Source organism: Magnolia sinica, chromosome 6, assembly GCF_029962835.1.
Source record: "Magnolia sinica isolate HGM2019 chromosome 6, MsV1, whole genome shotgun sequence".
Taxonomy (NCBI): domain Eukaryota; kingdom Viridiplantae; phylum Streptophyta; class Magnoliopsida; order Magnoliales; family Magnoliaceae; genus Magnolia; species Magnolia sinica.
Window position 1 is genome coordinate 103,753,299 of NC_080578.1, and position 23,155 is coordinate 103,776,453.

Here is a 23,155-nt window from a genome sequence, read left to right on the forward strand (position 1 = left end):
TTGTGATTTGGAGGCCAATCTCTCAATATGGTGCAAAGCGAGGTAACAACAATTCAATCAATGCTTCTACTCTTATAGAGTTGCTAGAATATTAGGAGTCAATTCCACATTGCAACCAAACACACTCTGAAACAGCCTCAAGCTAGGACAAGTCACAGTCAAACAAACCAAGGGCATATACCGTCTGCTTGAGCACATGCTCGATCAGGAGAAAGAAAATTAGAAATAGCTCCAAACTCTGTTTCTCTGAGATCCCCCTCCCCAAAACAGGCCTATAACTACTCCAAATCTCTTAAATCATTGTAGTAGCTTCTAAGCACTTTGTTCGCAGGTTTATGTTCTAAAATAGAGCTGATGATGATGCTTCCCCATTAAATCTGTTATCAAATGCTGTTGGTAATGCTCTTGGCATTTGCTGAATAGCTGCTGCATTGCTCTTAATTCGTTTCAACTGTCTGATACATTCTGGGTTTAAAAACAAAGGTTATGACCGTCATTTTTTTCCTTATAAAATGTATGGAAATTTGAAGCATGGAAGAAGTCAACAGGATACAAAGCCTTGTGGTGCCCTTTAACAACCAGCACCATGGATTGGGTAGAGTTTCCAATTTCTTTATGAGGAGTTCTGTATTTGTGCACATACATATTAGAGCTACTTTTTAAAGGGAACCTTATCCTGTGAATAGAATCTCTATGTCTAGCCAAGGACTTCTTCCATAGAATTGGCTGTCAAGCTCTCGCAATAAACCTCATAAGACAAAGGAATTGAGGGAAGAATACACTCCCAAGCATTTCTAGCTAATGCAAACAAGCATATATAATTTATTATTAAAGCTATGGCAAGACAAACCTAGCAGACAGATTAATGCATGAAGAGAAGGGAAAAAAGAAAACAAGAGACAAAACTGACCTTCGTAGTTTATTCCAGAAGGAGAAGGCTTGCATTGGAGCTCTCCATCCATACCAAAACCAGCAAACTCACTTTCTAAATTAGGAAATCTCTACTTCACATCCTCTCTTCCACTCCAAAAACCTCTCACTGTCAAAGATAATACATTGTGCTGTCGATAGCCCAAAAGCCAACAATTTCCATATGAAATTCCATACACAACCAACATAAGCACAAAAGTAGAAGGCCATATGAGAAACAACTGCAACATAACAAGAAAATCTCCCACTCAAAATTCTTGCACCAGAACCACCATTTCCATGAGAACTAAAGAAAAAAAGATAAAGTTTTTAGCTCATTCATTCAAAAATCAATGTAAAAAAAAAAATAATCCAGAAATTCCACCACAATTAGACCACCCTCTCGAAAATTGAAAATTCCCACCTTTATTAGATAAGCACCTTTTAAAATCTCCCGAAAACAAAACTCAAAATGCCAAATTCAATCCTCTGCAAACAAAACTCCAAATATCAAATTCTTTTTCTCTAAGCAAACAAACTCGAGAAATTATGTCCTTGGAATTTTTTTACAAAGTGGGTGTTCAATCACCACTGGTTTTTTTTTTTTTTTACAAGGAGATCTACTGGAATCTACATCAGCATCATTATTGGGTTCATGCCCTAAAATGAAGGAGGCAGAAGGAATGAAAACAGCACTCAACACCTTAAAACACCCGCTGGGAGTGGGCGTTGGCGACAAACACCTGATCTGGGAAAACTAGGGAGCAGTACGGGTGGGCAGCGGATTTGCTGGTGTACCTCACACCAGCTATATAGCTGCTGTATTGACGTTAGCAAGTTCTGTGGGTCTGATCATGAGGTATGTGTTATATCCAAACCGTCCATCCATTTTGCGAGCTCTTCTTAAGGCTTGAGACGAAAAATAAGACAGATCTAACTATTAAGTGGACCACACTGCAAAAAGCAATGGGGGATTGAATGTCTACCATTGAAACTCTTTTTGGCTAAGAGAAGTTTTGGATCAATATGAAATTTGTTTTTCCTCTTCATTCAGGTCTTCGTGGCCTTATGAACAGATTGGATGGAAAATAAACCTTACAATGGGCCTACGAATTATTTAATGGTGAAAATCATTATCTCCTATTTGTGGTGTGGTTCTGTTGAACTTTGAATATGATTCGTTTTTTAGATAATACTCTAAAATGAACTCTAAAAATAGATGAACGGTGTATATATAATAAATACATCACTGTGGGGCCATGTAACTTTGATCTCTTTTGAACGGTTCGTACAACTCAGAGCTCGAGGGGCGTCAGTGCTCGTCTTCGCACGACACGTACCTACAGCAGCTATATAGCTAGAGTAGCTATATAGGTGGTGTGAGGTACACAGAAACGGATTGACGGCTACTTCCCTTGCCACCAGCTCTGTGGCTGATGGTCAGTGCTCTGTGGGCCCCACTATGATGTATCTGTTTCAGCCATTTCATTCATCCACTTTTACATATCATTTTATTGCTTGATACAATAAACAAGAGGGATATAAATCTCAGGTGGAACACACCACATGAAAACAATAGTGATTGTATATCCACCATTAAAATCCTCCTAAGTCCCACTATATTGTTTATTCGACATCCAATCTATTGATTAGGTCATACAGGCCTAGATGAGGAGAAAAAGCAAAGATCAGCTTGCTAGGGCGGTACACGAACCGGGCTAGCCCGATTAACTCGCTCGACTCGGAACTGAGTTCGGGTCAGGACGGGCCATTTTCTTTGCCCCGAAACTGAGTTCGGGCCGAGTTCGGATAGGTTCCAGTTCAGCTCGACTCGGCCCAAAACCCGACTCGGCCCAACCCGGCCCGACTCGACCTATATATGTATATATTTATTTATATTCCTAAATTTTTACCCAGTTACCCTAACCATTTACAGCAATCCAGGTCGTCCAAATCGTGGGTCCCTTTATAGATGGAGAACAGTCCCAAAAATCTGGTGTGAGGTATACAACCCAGAGCCCTGTCCGGGCGAGGGTAGGACGCAATCCGTGACCATTTATCCAGTCTTTGTGACCTTACCAACAACAACAACTTCGATGGCAAATAAACATTAATAATGTTGGAGCACTACTATGAGCCATAAAAAGTTTTTAATGGTGTGCATACGGAATTTTTCAGAGTTTTGCTCGAATCCAAGTGGTTATTCGTCCAGGCACTAATCTGCAGAAGGTCCTGTCTCTTTTGGTCCTGGGGAAATGTTTCCCAATTATAGTAGAAATGGAACCCATTGGTAGATTTGTGACCTCTTTGCCTGCTCTTGTCCCCAATGAAAACACGAGACAATGGGTGGAGAGGAGGTTTACTCCCTCTATATCAGCCAGACATTCATGCCCATCACATGTTTGTGCTATTGCCGAAGAGGAGGTCATCGTCGACCACGACTTGCGCGGTTTACCACAAATCAGATCTCAGACAACACCTTAGCAACATTCCTCCCTAGAGTTGACTACAACCCATCAGAAAGAGAATGTTAAGGCCAAGGTTAGAGCACAGAGTACTCACATGGAAGAGGCTAATCATGTTTCCTGATCTTTGCCAGGGAAATGAAACAACATATGCTCAGATTCCTCAACAACGCCCGGATGATGAAGTTATGTTTGCGGTTAGTAGAACCCCTCAGGTTATGGACACTGTTTTAACTGCCCATCCGGACCAGAAAAGTGAAACAGATGCCCTGCTTGATCTAGCTCAAGGCCAGGGAGAACAGCAGAACTGTCTTATGCAGGAACTTCAGCAAGACTGCAACCCAAGTCTTCGTTCAGGCCAGGAGAGTAGGTCAGCTCATTCACCTGATCCTCAAATCAGGACAGATAACAGTCTTCCTTCTATTCGGATAACATTCAATGTTGCAATAACCTCGCCAGTGCGTACCATTCCTCTACATTAGCCATCTCCTGTCTGTAAACCTGCAGATAACACCCTGAACATATGCCCTAGCCCTTCTCTCCTGCAGTGCCAACATCTCAGTCCAGTGCACCAATCCAATTTTCAGCATCAACACGACATTATGGACTTATCCAGAGAACTCTTCCCTTTGGACCCCACCCCTACTGCAGATTCTCATTAAGGAGCTAAACGAGACATGGACTTGGAGCCACCAGCCAGCAACCATAGGGGGATTAATTATGAATGTCGCAGAGCAAGATCGGAAGGAAATTCTCCCTTTAAGTTTGGGGAACACATCACTCAAATGGAGGGCTTTCGTCTTCCATCATATGTAGATTCAGACAATGACTCAGAGTAGGGTTTGATTGCAAGTCAGGGACCTGCATATCCATGTCTTCTACAGGGAGACTCTCACTCCCCAAGCGAATTCAGACCCCCAAGGGGCAGGAGCTTACGGCCTCTCCAGCAATTGGAGGTTGATTTATCTCCCTTCTTCACAAACCAACAAAATGCAGATGATATTGAAAGGAACAAATTCAGATAGGACCAATCAGATACATCCAAACACAAGGAGGGAGACCAAGTGCAAAATCAAGCAGAACACCTGCAACAACAATTAGGCTAGGAAAATCAGGGTAACCAGAAACGAATCCAAGAAGGAAGACTGTCAACCAATCAAAGCAAGGTCCCGAGAAGACGACCGCGGATTTTCTATAGCAAAGGGGACTGGGAGTCCAGATTAAGACGCATCAAACATCGGGCTGTGAATTCGGGATGTGTCATGGATGGATAAAATTCTTGTTTGGAACGCCCCGAGGGGTCGAAAACCGCAGAACCATCAAAACGCTGAAACGCTTCATTACAACTCATAGCCCTTGGATTGTGGTGATCCTTGAACCAATGATCAATGATTCTAGTCGAGCCCGAATTGGTCTCACTTTGGGCTTTCACCTCTCTTTCTCGAATGTTGAGGAGGGGGGTAAAATCTGGTTTTTCTACAAAAACTCTGCTTCCTGTTCAATTGTTAAGGCTACTAACCAGCTATTATCTGTAAATATGGACCTTCAAATCTTGCAGCTCTCCATCAACCTAACATGTGTCTATGCCAGCTGCTCCAGATTCATCAGGAGACATCTCTGGGAAGATCTGGCGGACCTTTCCACCATGATGCAAGGCCCTGCGAGGATTTCAATGCTATCACTGAAGCATCTGAAAGACACAGCAGAGGTGCTTTCAATAGAGATAGTGCCAGGGAATTCTGTGACGCGATTGACAACACTAGGCTCTCTGACGCAGGTTTCTCGGGGCTGCTTTTCACATGGTGCAACAACCAATCTGGTACCTCGAGAAGCTAGGCTAGGCTTGATAGAATGCTTATCAACTCAGCCTGGGCTTCCTCTTTTCCATCCTTCCAGTTTGATCATCTTCTAAGATCTAACTCAGACCACAGTCCTCTACTTCTATCCTTTCCTCCTCCGCCACCGACCACGCCTAAGCCCTTTAAGTTTCAGAGGATGTGGACATTGGATGACTCCTTTATGCAGGTGGTTAGCGACGCCTGGATCAGTGTTGACTCCTATCACCCCGTTTTCAACATCATTGCCAAGATGAAGAAGGTGAAAGCACAGCTCAAAATTGGAACAGGGAGCATTTTGATGATATTTTTGAAAAGCTAAAGACAGCAGAAGCTGAGGTGGCTGAGCTTGATCGGCAGCTCCATCAATCTGTCCTTCATCAGGATGACTTCTTGTCATTACAAATCAGATTCCAGGAAGCTTCAAATCAGCTTAATCAGTGGGAGACTAAACATGAGGTTTTTTGGAAGCAGAAATCCAGATCCAGCTGGCTAAGAGAGGGGGACCGCAACACTAAATATTTTCATTCAACAGCCACTGAGTGTCAACAAAGAGCCAGGATCAATAACATTCAACTGCAATCAGGTGAAGTTGTGACTGATCACGAAGAAATCAAAAAGGATGCCAGTAACTACTTTGAAGAGCTCTTTAAAGGAAGATCCAATCAGATAAATTCGGATTTGCTAGATTTGGTTCCTAATCTTGTAATACAGGACATGAACAATTTTCTCACTGCTCCTCCTTCCATCCAAGAGGTTAAAGCAGCCATCCAAGCCATCCCGTCGGACAGTGCGCCAGGGCCGGATGGTTTCTCTGGAATCTTCTACTCCGCTTGTTGGGACATCATTGGTAGAGACATCCAAAAGGCCATAACTTATTTCTTCTAAGGTGGTAAAATTCCTCGTGTAGTTAATTCCACGCTTATCTGCTTGATCCCTAAGAGGGAAATGCCGAGGAAATGGACTGATTTTAGACCTATAAGCCTATGCAACTGCCTTTACAAAATCTTCTCTAAGATCATTGCAGTTCGTCTCAGTGAATTTCTCCCTATCCCGATTTCTCCAGAACAGGGGGCGTTCATCAAAGGAAGAGCTATCTCAGAAAATATTGCTTTTGCCCAGGAATTGTTTAGAGAAGTGAATAGGAAAAACAGAGGAGGAAATGTGGTGTTAAAGCTAGATATGGAAAAAGCATACGATAAGTCGACTGGAACTACCTAAAAGAAGTTTTGCTCCGTTTCGGTTTTTGCGACAGATGGGTTCAATTAGTTGAAAATTGTTGGGCCTCCTGCTGGTTCTCCGTTCTCATTAATGGGGAATTGACTGGCTTTTTCAAATCCTCTCGCGGGTTGAGACAAGGTGACCCTCTTTCCCCAAGTCTCTTCATTTTGGGGGCGGATGTATTGAGTCGTGGCCTCCATAACTTGATGTCTAATGGCGGCTGCCCTCCTTTCTCGCTAGGGAGGGGCTGCCAACGGGTTTCTCACCTCCTCTATGCAGATGATACCCTCCTCTTTCTGAACAGTGGACGAGCTTCTATGAGGAAATTCGTGGCTCTGTTGGATGAGTACCAATCTGCTTCGAGGCAACTTATTAACAAAGGAAAAAGCTCCTTCCTTTGCTTGGACAAGATCCCAACGTCCAGGATTCATGCCATCAGCTTCTTACTTGGAATTGCCAGATCCACTGGTACGTTTTCCTACCTGGGAGTTCCTCTATTTGTTGGTAGGCTGAAATCCTCTGCTTTTCAGCCTTTGGTGGACAAAGTCGGGGGTCGTATCAAGGGTTGGACAGCCAGAATTTTGTCTCAAGCAGGGAGAATGGTCCTTATTAAGCATGTTCTAAGTAGTATCCCTATTCATTTTATGGCTTCCTCTTGCATTCCAAATCAGGTCCTGGCTGATCTTGACAGACATTTTGCCTCATTCTTTTGGGGGTGGAGTGAAGGCAAAAGAAAATGACATTGGAAGAGTTGGAAAACTATCTCTATGCCCAAGGAAGAAGGTAGTCTCGGCATCAGGAAACTTGCTGACGTGATGCAAGCCTTTAACATTAAAATGGCTTGGGTGCTAAAATTTCACAAAGATTCCAGTCTCTGGGCCTCTTTCTTGGCTGCTAACTATAACTTGTCCCACAAACCAATGAGGGCTGATCTCATTTAGAGAAGAGCTTCCCCTTCCTTAAGCGGATTCTTTCTAAATTTTCGCTCATTGATGACAAGGTCCAATGGAATGTTGGCGCGGGCAATTGCAATTTTTGGCAAGCGAATTGGACAGGACTTGGCCCCCTTCAGAACTTTCTCTTGTCAGATGTTGCAGCCACAGTCCAGCCCCTGAAGGTTAATCAAGTGTTGGGTCCCTCGGGTCCGCTTCCACCATCAATTGCCCTCTCCATGCTCCCTAATGAGGTGACTGATTTCATCTTTCACCATGGTTTCTGCATCTTCGCTGAATCCGATTAGCCCCTGTGGCCTTTCACCTCTTCAGGTTCCTTTTCTGTCAAGACCGCTTGGAACGTCAGCAGGCTATCTGGCCCCTCAAAGGAATGGGCGAAGTGGGTATGGCATGATCAGCTTCCGCCGAAAATCTCTCTTTTCCTATGGAGGCTTCTCCATAACACAATTCCCCTTCAGTTATCTGTCCAAGCTAAAGGCGTTTCTCTGGCCTCTAAATGTTTGTGCTGCCGAGACGGATCCGAGTAGGGCCCAGACGCAGAGTCTTGTTCTCATCTTTTTTTGAACGACCAGATTTCAAATTTAGTTTGGAACTTCTTTGTTGTTCAGGCGGGGATCTCCATCATGCAACCGTTAACAGTTCAATCCAGAATCATACAATGGAGAAGGGCCTATGCTAGTAGGAGAAACCAGGGGAAGCGTCATCTTTACACTGCTGCATTCATTTTGTGGGAGCTTTGGAAGTCTAGGAATGGAGCTTTTTTTGATGACAGGCTGATGAACCACCAGTTGATCATAGCTAAAGTCCTTTGGTGGCTATCTTATGATAAGGAGGAGGTGGCGAGATTCAGGTTCTCCCAGCGCCTCCAATTTGCGGACAAGCTTCATTCGGTTAGAAATTCCTGTTGTAATCAATCGTCGCCAATAGTCATCCGATGGCAGAAACCACCCACTGGCTGGGTTAAAATCAATGTTGACGGCTCTTCTAGAGGCAACCCGGGCCTAGTAGGGGGAGGTGGTGTTTGTAGAAATGACAAGGGGGATTTTATCTTTGGATTTGCTACAGGTTATGGTCTTATGACAAACATTGGTGTTGAGTTCAAGGCAGTTCATGATGGACTCTTTTTGTGCTTGGAGAAAGGTTTCTCCCAAATCATTGTGGAATCGGATTCGGATATGGTGATTAAGGTTTTCAATGAGGGGGCCAAGATTGGATGGGCTTGGAAAGGCTGGAAATCCATTACTGAGAGGCTCAATCGGCTTGCTTCGGTGAATTTTAAGTACACTTTTAGGGAGGGCAATGGCATGGCGGATGGCCTTGCTCGAGTGGGAAGTATGTACCCCAATCACGTTTAATTTTCTCATGCACTGCTGAGCTTCCTCGACATGTGCGGGGCGTCCTTTTCCTTGACAAGGTGGGGCTCGGAGCGATTAGAGAGAGAGGAAACTTTAAGTTGTGCCCTCTCCCTAGTTTCCTTTTGTTTCATTTTTCTGTTCCGCCTCACGATAGGTTTTCCTTTGGTCTTTTTTTTCGGAGGACGACCCGAAGCTTTGTAATTTTTGTCCAGAATGAATATATCTCTTAATTTTTGAAAAAAAATAAAAATCACCACTGTTGCCTGTCATGTGGTCCACATAAGATATAGATTTGCTTCGTTTTCTGAACCATGCCTTAAAATGAAGTAGAAAAATGGATGGACAGCGTGGATATACAATGCAATGTGGGCGCCAAGTCCTCGTGTGAGGCGGGGCCCGCACGTAATCTCCTGCAGCAAAAGTGAACGGCTACGAGTGCTTCTACATGGCCGGGAAGCGGATTCCGTAGCCAGTAACTCACTACCCTTAGCGTACTGAGTAAACTCTGTGAGGTCCACCATGATTTATGTATCTGATCTGTTCCTTCCATCAATTTTATCAAATAATTTAAGGGGCCTGAACCCAAAAATGAAGCATATAGAAGGTTCAAATGGACCACGTCACAGGAAACAGTTGAATTGAACATCTACCATTGAATAATTCTTACGGGCCACAGAAGTTTTGAATCAAGCTTATATTTGTGTTTTTCCTTCATTGATGTTTTTATGATCTTATAAATAGGTTGGATGACAAATAAACATCGCTGTGGGGCCTAGAAAGGTTTCAACGGTGGAAATCATTATCCCAACTGTTTCCTGTGGTATGATCCACTTGATCTTGGGATATGCTTCAATTTTGGGCTCAACCCCTTGAATTAGATGGAAAAACGGATGGACGGCGTGGATAGACTAAATACATTCAAGATGGGCCCAACTGAGTTTACTCAGTACCATAAGAGCATACTGAGTTACTCATTACGCAATCCGATTTCCACTGCACGTAAGATGGACGGCGTGGATAGACCAAATACAGCGATAGCTAGCTGTAAAATGAATATAAAACAGATATACCTTCTCACCAATTTGTTGGCATTGGAATATCTCGAGAGATTTTGGAGCTTAATGATGTTCTCATAGTGTTATTCAGAAGAATCTTCCTGAAAGTAAAATATTAAAAAGAGTTACTATAAACTAATAAATCATTAGAATTTTAATTATACCAGCCTAAATGAAATCGTAAATGAAATTCCTTTATAGTAATAAATTTTGCCATTTAATCTGAAAAAATTAAAATATTCTAAGATTTTGAAAATGCCACACCATTATCATAGTAGTAGCGCATTATCAATTTCCCATGAAAGTATCATGACATTTTAAAAATACTGTCGATATAAATCTACTTCACCTCTTCTATTTCTGAGGAAGCTTCTTTGTAAATTGTGGAGCAGAGGGACCTGGCGTTCTCGTCTTCCCACTCTAATCCTTCCCACCATTCTCTCTTGCCTTCTATTTTAACTTTTATTTCATGGATGCTTGACCTGAAGAGAGGGAGCTTCTTCAACTTTGGACAGGAAATTACTTTCATCTCTTCCAAAGATATAAACGTAAATCGCTGGCTACAAATGCTTTCTAATTCTGGTAAGTGATCCAATTCTAGGATGCTTAATTTTGGGAATGAATTATGGGGCAGCTCGTCTCCTTCTACAATCTCTTTCATTTGGAAACATTCCGATATGGTAAGCTCCTCTAACTGATGTAGTTGCTCTACCATACTAGAAGAGAAGAGACTACTTAACCTCTCACATTTAAAAACGAATATTCTTCTGAGGTTTTGCAGGCTTGTGTTCAGCGGAGGAGGCGCTCCACCATCGAATACCTTCTCCAAGTTTGGTAAATCACCGAGAACCAAAAACTGTAAACATTGGAATGCATCATCTCCAACCTCTCTCCAGTCTATAAAGCATTCCACTCCACTGCAATGATTGACTCGAAGATGTCTTAAGCTCTTTAAATCGCCTTGGAACTTAGAAAGACTTGTTAAACCTTTGCTATTATACAAGTCTAAAGAGAATGCATGTTTTGTCAACCCCTCAATCCCGCAGGGGAATTTGTCACATTCACAAATGCTTATCTGCTTATTAGAAAGCGGCGGTAAATATGTTTCGTTAACCCGGAAACTTGTCAAGCCCGAAAACCATTGATGGAACATATCATGTGCGATGAAGCCATTAAGAATATTGGACACACTGATACTTAAAGATCTCAGGCGTGTCATGCTCGCAGCCTCTATGAAAGTAGCTCCGTCCATGGGTCCATTCGTTCCCATTGTTCCTAGTTCCTCCAGACTAGGTAGCCCGAATATCATAGTGTAGGGAATTGCAGTTAATGAAGTCTCTGATATATCCAACCTCTTGAGTTTAACCAAGCTTTCAATGCCTTGAGGGAAGTTTTCGAGGCCAGATTCTGAGAGATCAAGAATTTGGAGTTCCTTCAGCTTTCCCAATGGCGGCACCTCCACCAGATCTTGGCAGAAGCTTAGAATGAGCACACGAAGATTCACCAATTGCAATAATGACATCGGGAGAGATTCAATGCCAGTATAACTTAGATCAAGGATCTGTAGTTTTGGCATGAGCTCGAAGAAATTACTGTGAATGGTACGTAATTGATAGTTTTCATTGAGGAACAAGGAGATCAAGTTAGGACAAGCAGGTGAAATTTCCAGATGCTCTATCTTGTTGCGTATCAATGAAATCCTTACAACCCCTCTCCACATATTCTCTTCTGGTGGCTGCACTAGTCCCTCCCCTGCTTTCACAAGGAATTTTGAGCCTTCAATGGATGACGATGGTGAAGTGATCCATATAGCCAAGTCACGGAGCAAATCATGCATCCCAACGAATTCATCGGGATCTCCTTCAGACCCTTCCTCCAAGAGGCATGCGTCCTTGATTCTTTCAAGGATGTCGTGTCCCTTGTTTGATGCTTCTTGCAAGTTATTCACATTTTCTATAAACCCTTCCTCCACGGCCCAACATCTTACTAGCTTATCTATATAAATATCATTATCTTCTGGAAACAATGAACAATACAGGAAGCATGATTTGATCTTATCATTTTCTAGGCAATCATAACTAAGTTTCAAAGGAAGAAACACTTGACGCTCCATACCTGGAACCTCAGGTGATGATCCTTTCAATGCCCTCAATGCATTCTCCCATACCTCTTTCTTATACTTGCCATGCATGGCCCTTCCCACTGTCTTAATTGCAAGTGGTAATCCGCTGCACTCCTCTGCAACCTTCTCTGCTACTGGTCGAATCTCTGATGACATAATCACATCCCCACATCTTTCACGGAACAAATTCCACGCTTCCTCAGGCGTAAGAGTTCTGACCCTAATCTGCTTATCGACCTCCATCTCATTACACACGTTAATGAATCGGGTGGTTATCGTGATCTTGCATCTGTTTTGCTTGTCTGGCTTTGGAATTCCGACTTTATCCAAACTAAATGCTTCCCATAGATCATCTAAGATGAGCAAATACCTCACATTCTTCAACCGATCAAACAGCCTGTTTCTCTTCTCTTCATTTATGTGAAATTTCATATCCATATTCAACGCGTTTCCAATCTGATCTTGGATTAATCCCAAGTTGAGGTCCTTGGAAACAGTTACCCAAATCACAACGTTGAAGTCATTGGTTCCGATGAACCTATTATTTATGGCTTTCATTAGAGTGGTTTTCCCTATTCCACCCATCCCATAAACACCAACAAGGCTATTCTCCTCGTCGTGTAAGCATTGCCATATCTCCTCCATGGTTTCCTCAGACGTGCTTTGCTGTACTCGTGGTAGCGATGTTTGCATCTCCAACACCCTGGCCTGCGAGGGCTCTCAGCCACCTTATCGAAGTCCCCTTTAGCTTTGAGGTTTTCCACATCTTTGAGCTTTTTAACGACCCTTTTGCCCAGCTTGTAGCGAGAGAAGTGATTGGTGCAACAACCGTTCAAGCACGTTCTAGGTTGCTCGAATTCCGTTCTTAAAGAATCGACTTGAGCTTCGATATTGGCGACGTCCACAAGCCAGTTCTCCACTTGGCGAACCCGTGTCTTTCCGACTGATATAGCATCATCGACGTCCGCTTGAATTTGGTGACGCTTGTCTTGTAGTTCTTCCGTTTCCTTCTTCAATGTCTCTACATTGTTATTAAGGTGTTTGAGATAACCGATCTGCTGAGAAACAGGAGCCCAGAAGAAGAGAATGATCTGCACAACTGGACCCAAGAAATCCATTCTGGACAGTGAAGGTAGCAGAGGAATGAAATGAAAGTGCTGCCAGAAATAATGCCTGTGAATATGACTTCAGTTCTGAGAAGCTGAGGAGAGAGAGCAAGAGAAACTGTCCAAAAAAAAAAAAAAAAGAGGGCAAAAGAGAATGGAATTAGAGACGGAAGTGGTTCGATGCTGTGTACAAAGTAGGGAAGCGGATCGACCGGACGCGGATTGCCTACTAACAGCGACAGTGCTTCGTGAGTCCCATCATGGTGTACCACACATCAGCTATATAGCTGATGTATGTACGTGTCGTGCGAAGACGAGCGCTGACGCTCCTCAAGCTCCGAGTTGTACGAACGGTTCAAAGGAGATCAAAGTTACATGGGCCCACGATGATGTATTTTTTATATCCACACCATTCATCCATTTTTCGAGATAATTTTAGAGTAATTTCCAGAAAATGAGTCATATCCAAAGATCAACTGGACCACACCACAAATAGCAGTGGAGATAATGATTTTCACTGATAAAAATTTCGTAGGGCCCACCACAATGTTTATTTTCCATCCAATCTGTTCATAAGGTCACAAATACCTACATGAAGAGTAAAAACAAATTTCATATTGATTCAAAACTTGTGTGAACCCCATAAGTGTATAAGGGTTTCAATGGCAGATGTTCAATCTCCCACTGCTTTTTCTAGTGTGCTCCACTTAATCGGTAGATCTGTCTTATTTTTTGTCTCAAGCCTTAAGACGAGCTCAAAAAATGGATGGATGTTTTGGATATATCATATACATCATGATGGGACCCACAGAACTTGCTGACATCAATACACCAGATATATATCTGGTATGAGGTGGCTTCCACAAAATAGACTTGTGGGGCCCACTGTGATGTGATGTTTTAATCCACCCAATCTGTCCATCATGTGCGGCATCTGTTGTTAGAAGTAGAGGTGGGCATCGGATTGAGTCAGATCGGATTGGGGCTAACCCGATTTGGTCCGAAATCTAGTTGGACTGACCCGAACTAGATCCGTTCCGGAACCGGGTCTGGGACATACGATCCGATCCAATCCGACACACGATTGGCTTGACCCGAACCGGTCTGACTCGGTCAAGGAAACTGAGTTGGATCGGGTTGTGTGCGATTCGGATCAACTTTTTTAACGGTGAAAATCATTATCCTCGTTATTATTTTTGGTGTGGTCCATTTGTGCTTTAGATATGATTCATTTTTTTTTCCAAATGATCTAAAATGATCACGAAAAATGGATAAACAGTATGGATATAAAAAATACATCATTGTGGGGCCCATCTAATATTGATATCATTTGAGTCGTTCGTACAACTCGGAGCTTGAGGTGTATAGCTGTGAACATCAAAGCAGCTGTAACATGTTGTGCAAGCTTTGACGTTAGCAAGTTCTGTTGGTGGCTATAAATCATATCATGGGATATTTGTTATATTCAAATCGTCCATCCATTTGACAAGCTTGTTTTAAGGCTTGAGACGAAAAATAAGATAGATCTGACCATCAAGTGGACCACACTTGAAAAATCATTCTCAGCTGCTATTTGTGGTGTGGTCCAAATGATCTTTGGATATGATTAATTTTTTGACTAATGTTCTAAAATGATCTTGAAAATTTTATAAACGGTGTGGATATAATAAAGCATCATTGTGAGGCCCATGTAACTTTGATATCCTTTGAACTGCTCATACAACTCAGCGCTGGAGGTCGTCTTCCTAGTACACGTTCATACACCAGCTATGTTGCTGATGTGTGGTACACTAACCAATCTGCTTCAGCAAAATAAACGTGCGGGGCATTGTGATGTGATGTTTTAATTCCACCCAACCTGTCCATCATGTGTGGCATCCCGCTGTTGGAAGCGGATTGGCTGGTGTATCACACATAGGTGTATTGGCATCAGCAAGTACTGTGGGTCCCATCTTAAGGTATATGTTATATCCAAACCATTCATCCATTTGGCGAGTTCTTCGTAAGGCTTAAGCCAAAAAATAATATAAATCTAAAGTTAAAGTGGACCACACTGAAAAAAGCAATGGGGTTTGAACTTCTACCATTGAAACTCTTTTGGGGTCACAGAAGTTTCAGATCAATATGAAATTTGTTTTTCCTCTTCATCCAGGTATTTGTAACCCCTATGAATAGATTAAATGGAAAATAAACGTTATGTTGGGCCCTGCAAGTTTTTAATGGTTAAGATCATTATCCCGTTGCTATTTTTTGTGTGGTCCATTTGAGATTTGGATATCATTAATTTTTCAGCTAATGTTGTAAAATGATTTCAAAAATTTGACGAACAGCATGGATATAATAAATACATCATTGTGAGGCCTGTGTAACTTTGATATCCTTTGAACCCTTCGTACAACTCGGAGCTCAAAGAGTATCCATGTTCATGTTCGCACAACAAGTATCGGTGGAATAAGTAGAGATGAATGCTATGCTTGTATGAGACATCATGGAACACTAGTCCAAGGGTTATGATTATTTGATCAAGAAGAGTATAACATATATGGTCCATCAATTTAAGGGTCATATTTGAGAGATGTGCATGAATGGCGTATAAGTGTCATAAATTTGGTAGTAGGACAACAATATATTTTGTCTTATATTTTACAAAAGATTTTAAAAAAAAGACAATAATAATAATAATAATAAACGATAAATTGTTAATTTTCAGACATTCGTAGTTTATCTTTACTAATTAGATTTTTATGAAAAAATATTTATTTTTAGACATCAACACATTCTTTAGACAAATTATCAAACAAAATTTTCAGTACTCATAAATACTTGAATTCAGCATTTTAAGTTTTCAACAACTAAATTAATTTTTAAATCTTATTTTTTAATTTACGGGACCTTTGAAACTGACATTGTTTCTAGCTCTCTTATTCAGTTCAATTTCAAAACTTATTTAGCTTTTAGATGAGGAGGAACTCAATTTATAAACTTGAAATAAAATGAAATAAAAGATAACACTTTCAATAGTAAATACTACACTTCTGACACAACAAATAATAGTATATTGCCAATGCAATAATACACAACATTAAATACTATATTGCTACAATAAAAACACTTTGCTTTTTCATGTTCCACAATCTACAAGGCAGGACACACACAAATGAGGGATGGCCACAATCATATTTTCATGTGCCTAAACATTCCCTTTGCCTTCCCAACACTAGAACCATGAAACATTAACAAATTTAGCATAAAGGAATAAACATTAGCAAGACTTTCTCTTCTTTTTTTTACTAACATCATCCTTGTATTTAGTTGTTTTCAAGAAGCCTATAATGCTCGTATCATGGCCAGTTCAATCAATCAGACCAATTCTTCCTTAAAGCATATAGTGTATTCCACCTAATAAATTTATCAGCCTGCTTTTCAAGACAAGATGTTTGTATGGCCTGGATCCGTCACAAGTTTGTCACATGGAGGGGCCCACTTCTCAGGACTTTGAGTCCATTAGTCCTTTGAAACAATGTTAAATCTAATTGTCCTCCAATCAAAGAGAAATGTTCACATAACCCTTTCTTTCCCTCCAACATGTTATTCTAAAGAACATCTCATCCGTCAAAATGGTGGCCCTCAACATAAGGATCACCAAAACCATGGATATACAAACTCATCAGTTGGGGTCATTACCATTCAAATCTGCCCGATTCTCCCCGAACTTGACCGATCCAGGCCATCGGTTCTGTTCGAATCAGGGCGGATTGGGTCGGATCGGGTCAGATCGGATTGGGTCGAATCCGCCGGATCTGGTCTATCTTTCCCACCTCTAGTTGGAAGTGGATTGGCTGGTGTACCACACACTAGTGTACTGATGTCAGCAAGTACTGTGGGTCCCATCATAAGGTATGTGTTATATCCAAACCATCCATCCATTTGGTAGCTCATTGTAAGGCTTGAGCCAAAAAATAAGACAGATCGAAAGCTAAAGTGGACCACACTAAAAAAAGCAGTGGTGGATTGAACTTTTACCATTGAAACCCTTTTGGGGGTTACAGAAGTTTCGGATCAATATGAAATTTGTTTTTCTTCTTCATCCAGTTATCTATGACCTTATTAACAGATTAGATGGAAAATAAACGTTATGGTGAGCCCTGTAAAATTTTGAACGGTGAAAATCATTATCCCGCTGCTCTTTTTGGTGTGGTCCATTTGAGATTTGGATATGATTAATTTTTTAGTTAATGTTCTAAAATGATCTCGAAAATTTGATCAATGGTGTGGATATAATAAATACATCATTGAGAGGCCCATGTAACTTTGATATCCTTTGAACCATTCGTACAACCCGGGGCTCGTCTCGCTCGTCTTCGCAAGACACGTTTCTACACGCCAATCCGCTTCCCCGTTGTTGGAAGCTACGTGGGGCCACTACAAGAATTAGATGGAACACCTACCGTGGAAACTATAAGCCCACAGAAGTCTGGGATGAGACTAATATAAGTGTTTTCAGTTCATCCAGGCTGGCAGGACCTTATGAATGATTTGGATAGCAAATAAACAACATGATCTTCCAGGAACATCCGACATGTCCATCATGTGAACTCCTAATTTTCTCCCGTGTTACCTGTAAAATCAAGTTGATAAAAAACTTTGGGTATGCCACACCACAGGGAAAGTAGGGATGGGGACTCCATCGTTAAAATCCTTCCAGATTATATTTGGGGTCTGTTGATTTTACACATTCAATCTAAACCGTTTAGAAGATGCATAGGTAGGATGAATGAACACCTAAAAAATTAGGCCATTTCAAAATTCAGGTGGGTCACGAAATGTAATTTTAAAGGTTTTAGGCATGATTTTACAAGATAGGCCCACATGAGTTTGGATCAACCTGAGTTTCAGAAGCCAACAAGAATAGGAGGGGCCACACGTGAAGGATGGATTAAATGTCACTAAAACATCACAGTAAGCCCCACACGTGAGTTTGTGGGTAGAAACGTGTGTATTGGATTCAGCCTGAAACAATGAACCGATGATTATGATTATCATTTAGGTAGATAGATGAATTTATAATAAATGAAAATAAAATTTCCAATGACCAATGAATAGCATTCAATTCTAAAAATAAAAGGTTAGGATATTCTGCCAAGCTTCATTATGGACCAATAGTTGATTGCTCCTAACTAGAATATGGACGGTTCAAATCGTACAACTCATCATATAGCCTTAGGAGGGAAAATGAGTTGGCATTGGGAAACATAAGGAAAATACAAAAGCGAAGAAGAAATTAGTATTTAGCATAAAGAAGAAGAAATTAGTATTTAGCATAAAGATATAAACACCTCGTAAATGTTGTTAGATGCCTTCAATCTAACTGAGGTCAAGGGCATGTAGATTTCATTAACTAACCACTCGATGCCATAAAAAAAATCTAAAAAAATTCCAGTTGCTCGTGAAAAGTTGTTGGAGTTGCTATTCATTGCCATTGAAGTCGACTAGTCTTTAATGGTTGTCAATGCCATCAAATGTCCCATTAACAGAGCGCACAAAATTATGTAAGTGCGTAATTTGTTTCTAATTCTGATTGTGATAGAATATATATCGAGTCTAATCAGAATTAAGATATTCTAAGTGAATGTTAAGACATTCCTAGGGTGTTTTAGAGCAAATCTAGGGTTTTGAGAAGAAATTTTGGAGTTGTTCGGATTAGTAAGTGCGTTCATATCTTGTAATATCATTTCATAGTGGATTGATTATGGCTTTGTGTCGTGGTTTTTTTCCATGAAAGTTTTTCCACATAAAAATCATATAATCTTTGCGTGTTTTGGTTTGTGTTTGATTTCGCCTTGCTTGATTGAATTTGAGTTTGCTTCTACACGATCCCCTAATAGGCCCACCATGTATAGATCATCACATCGATGTATTTTGGGACCATATTGACATGTGTTGAATTCAAATTGTGCTTCATGTTAGGCCCGCCATAAAGATAAGAAACCCAAAAAACTAGGTTGATACAAAACTCAGGTGGGCAACATTGAAAGAAATAATGTAAAATTAATTCACCAACCTAACATTCCTATTTCAAGTGATTTAACTAGCCTGATATTCCAAAAGTCTTGAACTTGATAGGGTGCATCTTACTAATGGGCTGGATAGGTATAGACCCAAGGGTGGGCCACAATACAATTGTTTATTTTTCTATGGTGGGCCCTTTTGACATAGGGATGAACGTGATGAGGTAGATCACCATCTTCCTCACGGATAACTACTCCAAATCCACGGAGCTTATCTGGGGTCCTCACAGAGACTTCTCGAATCCACGAGGAAAAATAGAAATAATTATAAGATATATCAAAAAAACTTGTTGATTGATTGATAAATGAGTCTATAACCCTTTAAATAGGAATACTAATACTTAGAAGAAGTTTAAGAATTAAACTATAACTAAAATTCCCTAACATTCCTAACTTACTATAAATAGTAAATTTCTATTTTATAATAAGTGTCCTATGTGGCTTAACCACGTTATTCTCCTAATTTTTCTAAACACTTTTCATGTTTTACACAACTCCTAAAGCCCAACAGATGAAAAGTTATAATCAAACTAAAGCTTACTAAAAATAGTAAAAATGGAAATAAGCATGGAATTTGACAGTCGATCTGATGGAATCTCGCAAATTCGGCATGGCAGCTAGGTTGGTTGGCTAAAGTAGCTCGTCCTACCCCAAAATCATATATGTACGTCAAGTAACTCATTCTGGTTTGCGAGATATGCCTGTTTTAAGGTTCTGACGGTCTTGATGACTTCCGCCTCCGATCGTGCCTTCTCTAGTCCATCTTGAACTTGAAAGTATGCGCGATGTACTCTACAGCAGTCCCCTCCACTACAAAAGAACTCTTCCTCGAGTTCTCATGCTGCTTCGGTTCTTGATACTCAGTCAGGTGCGCCAAATCAAAAGTTATGATTAATTTACAGTCCTTCTTTTGGTCCAACCATGCTAAGAATGTATCTGTGCCACGTTCTACATCAGACCCCTCCACTTGAAAAAAAACTCATCCTCGAGTTACTCAAGGGACTAATTAGCTCATGATTCTCACATAACTTTTGACACCGATGTTTATTAACCATTTTGATGTGATGTTTTATTCCCACCTAATCTATACATCATGTGCGACACCCCATTGTTGGAAGCTACGTGGGCTAAGAAACTGATATTGTTTCTAGCTCTCTCCGTTCAGCTATCACTCATGACTTAGCCTTTAGATGAGTAGCTCACAATTTATAAGCTTCCAGGTTGGACTTCAAATTTAGACTTAAAATAAAATAAAAGATAACACTTTCAATACTAACTGCTGACACAATAGATAATAAAATGAAATAAAAGATAACACTTTCATAACAGTACTGATACAATAATACACAACATTACATACTATATTGCTACAATAAAAACACTACATTTTCATGGCATGACAGCACGCGCACACACACACACACACACACACACACACACACACACACACACACACACACGAGGGATGGTCTGTATAATCACATTTTCATGTGCCTAAACTTTCACTTTGCCTTCTCAAGACTAGAACCATGAAATATTAACAGATTTATCATAATGGAATAAACATTAGCAAGACTTTCTCTATTTTTTACTAACATCATCGCCATATTTGGTTGTTTTCAAGAAGCCTATAATGTTGAAATCATGGCCAGTTCAATCAATTAGACTAGTTCTTCCTCAAAACATAAGTGTGTCCCACCGAATGAATTTATCAGCCTGCTTTTCAAGACAAGATGTTTGTATGGCCTGGATTCCTCACAAGTTTGTCACAAGACAAGATGTTTGTATGGCCTAGATTCTTCACAAGTTTGTCATATTGAGGGGGCCACCTCTCAAGGCTTTGGATAGTGTTAAATCTAATTGTCCTCCAATCAAAGAGAAATATTCAGATAACCCTTTCTTTCCCTCCAGCATGTTATTCTATAGAACATCTGATCCATTAAAACGCTGGCTCTCAACATAAAGATCACCAAAACGAGGATATTCAAACTCATTAGTTGGGATCCTTACTCTTGCCCCGATGGTAGACTGATAAGATTTTCAACACCAGGTCAAAGATTCAAGTACCCATAGGTGCTGAAATCCCAAAACTCATCAATTGGGCTTCACCATCGACATTGAAGCCCACCTTTTGGATGGCTTCGATGATCCACACAAAATGACATGGCAGGTAGAAATCGTAGTACAGAGTTTCTGTAGAAGTTTATGCATGTGAACATTTCTCAATTAGGAAACATATGAATAAATTGGCCTATGAGGCCCATCATTATCTTCAGAGACATCCGACATGTCCATCATGTGAACTCCCTTATTTTCTCTTTTTGGACCCAAAATCAGGCTGATAAAAAACTCAAAGTATGCCACACCACAGGGAAAGTTGGGATGGGGACTCCCACCGCTAAAATCCTTCTAGATCATATTTGGGGTCTACTGATTTTACATATTCAATCCTAGATCCGTGGCGGGGCATAAACCCTCCCAAGCTCCCAAACCCGCCCACCAATGGCATGCTGTGAAGGAAATCAATCTTACGGCTGAAGTTTTCATGCCTGATAACAGGAGGTGGGAAAAGATTGTAGAAGGGCATGCGGGTGTCTCCGCAGCAAAAGACTCGACCATTGCAAATCCATAGGCAGTGAAGAGGAAACTTTAGGAACTTCAATTTGGGCTGGTAGGGACCACCTTTGAGAAAGGTGTATCAATATTGCTTCCTATTGATGGACTAAGATCCTCCGGGTTTGCAGCATTGGCTATAGATGTGGCCAGAATCTCTCCTGCTCATTTTCTGATTGTCTTCAAAACCAAAACAAAGCTCACAAAGTATCGAATTGACTCCCCCTTGCAACATAAAATGGGGTTGATAGCTCTGGAACCATGGTCCCTGGACACGGAGATGGGCGGGGAGGAGGTGTGGATTCGACTCTATGGAATCTCGGCACATGCGTGGATGGAATCGGTAATCCTAGATCTGGGAAATTTTCTAGGAAAGGTTACTCATTTAGATGCATGCACCAGACTCAGTATATTCCGGATGTTCGTGAGATTGAAGATCAAATTGCACTCGACGGCAGATCTCAAGAAGATTTAGAAGCTAATTGTGGCGGGTAAAGTCTTCCTAGTCTCTGCGGAAATTGAGATTTCACATGTTGAGATAAACAAGTACTTAGAAGGACAACAACTGGAGATGCAAGGAGGTGCGAAGGAAAACACGAGGGCCTGGGTTGAAAGGAACTTCCCACCTGGTGTGCAAAGAAAGGAGGGATCCCCAACAGGTGTTCGACAAAACTCCGCACTGAATGGTTCTAAGCACACACTAATAGCTCAAGGAAATGTTGAGGCTATCTATCCTTATGAAACTCAAGGCAGATTTGGAGAATAGGGGATTCTCACCGTAGGGGGGCAGGAGAGACCCAGGCTCGGGGTATTACTGCAAGAATAAAGATTAGCAGGGCAGATGTTGAGAGGTCCTGTGTGGAGAATTAGAGATGGGCCCATCAGGTATGCGCTACTTGTTCTACCCATGTTCTATTGCTGGATGAATTGCATGTTAATCTCCTGAGTAGTCTTTTACTGTTGGATAGTCAACAGGCCCGTGGCTTGCAAGGACATTGGAAAGAGTTAGGTAGAAAGCTGATCAGATCCAGATTAATGAGCTGCTCCCTGATCAGGCCACAGGAGGACCGTGCTGACACACCACAACTGCAATAATGGGCCTCTCCTAACCAGTCATGCGTTTCTCTATCCCAGGATACAAGACCCAAATCCCCTACCATTCTCTTACCTATGGGAAAGGGCTTAGCCAAAAGGAGGCTAGAGCTCTCCGTAGACTTATCTCCATATTTTGATATACAGATAGAGGAAGGACTTATGCCTAACAGTCTAGTAGAAGAGGGATGTGCCCCCCCCCCCCACCCCCGAGGGCTAAGGGCGTGGTGGAAGAAATAGTATCTGATCAGTCGAAGCACCATGTGGAGCGTTCGGAGTGCCATCAGTTAGGAATTTCGTGCTCCCTAGATAAGGTATTACCATCATGGATCGCCCCAAAAGTGAGGAGGAAACCTGCAGC

At 41.3% G+C, this 23,155-nt stretch overlaps 2 protein-coding genes across 25 annotated transcripts in view; one reads left to right on the top strand and one right to left on the bottom strand.

The window, feature by feature from the left end:
* The window catches only part of LOC131249375 (uncharacterized), a 164,210-nt gene that overhangs the window by 93,363 nt on the left and 47,692 nt on the right, over positions 1 to 23,155 (top strand). For 2 of the 6 annotated variants that reach the window (XM_058250115.1, XM_058250114.1), the window contains exon 2: positions 1,525 to 1,550. The exons of 2 other annotated variants lie outside the window; for them this stretch is intronic. In XM_058250115.1, the coding sequence (XP_058106098.1) occupies positions 1,525 to 1,550 (26 nt within the window). Of the gene's footprint in view, positions 1 to 1,524; positions 1,769 to 10,574; positions 10,715 to 23,155 lie in introns of those variants that run through there. 2 more of the 6 variants (XR_009172825.1, XM_058250116.1) reach the window with 2 other exon arrangements.
* Positions 1 to 23,155, bottom strand: part of LOC131249373 (disease resistance protein At4g27190-like) — a 161,543-nt gene that overhangs the window by 92,152 nt on the left and 46,236 nt on the right. For 3 of the 19 annotated variants that reach the window (XM_058250098.1, XM_058250095.1, XM_058250097.1), the window contains exons 1-3: positions 10,143 to 13,060; positions 9,817 to 9,890; positions 911 to 1,216 (exon numbers count right to left, since the gene is read on the bottom strand). In XM_058250098.1, the coding sequence (XP_058106081.1) occupies positions 991 to 1,216; positions 9,817 to 9,890; positions 10,143 to 12,608 (2,766 nt within the window). In that variant the 5' untranslated portion in view covers positions 12,609 to 13,060 and the 3' untranslated portion in view covers positions 911 to 990. Of the gene's footprint in view, positions 1 to 181; positions 466 to 910; positions 1,217 to 9,137; positions 9,168 to 9,808; positions 9,895 to 10,142; positions 13,061 to 23,155 lie in introns of those variants that run through there. The other 16 variants (XR_009172807.1, XR_009172809.1, XR_009172808.1 and 13 more) reach the window with 14 other exon arrangements.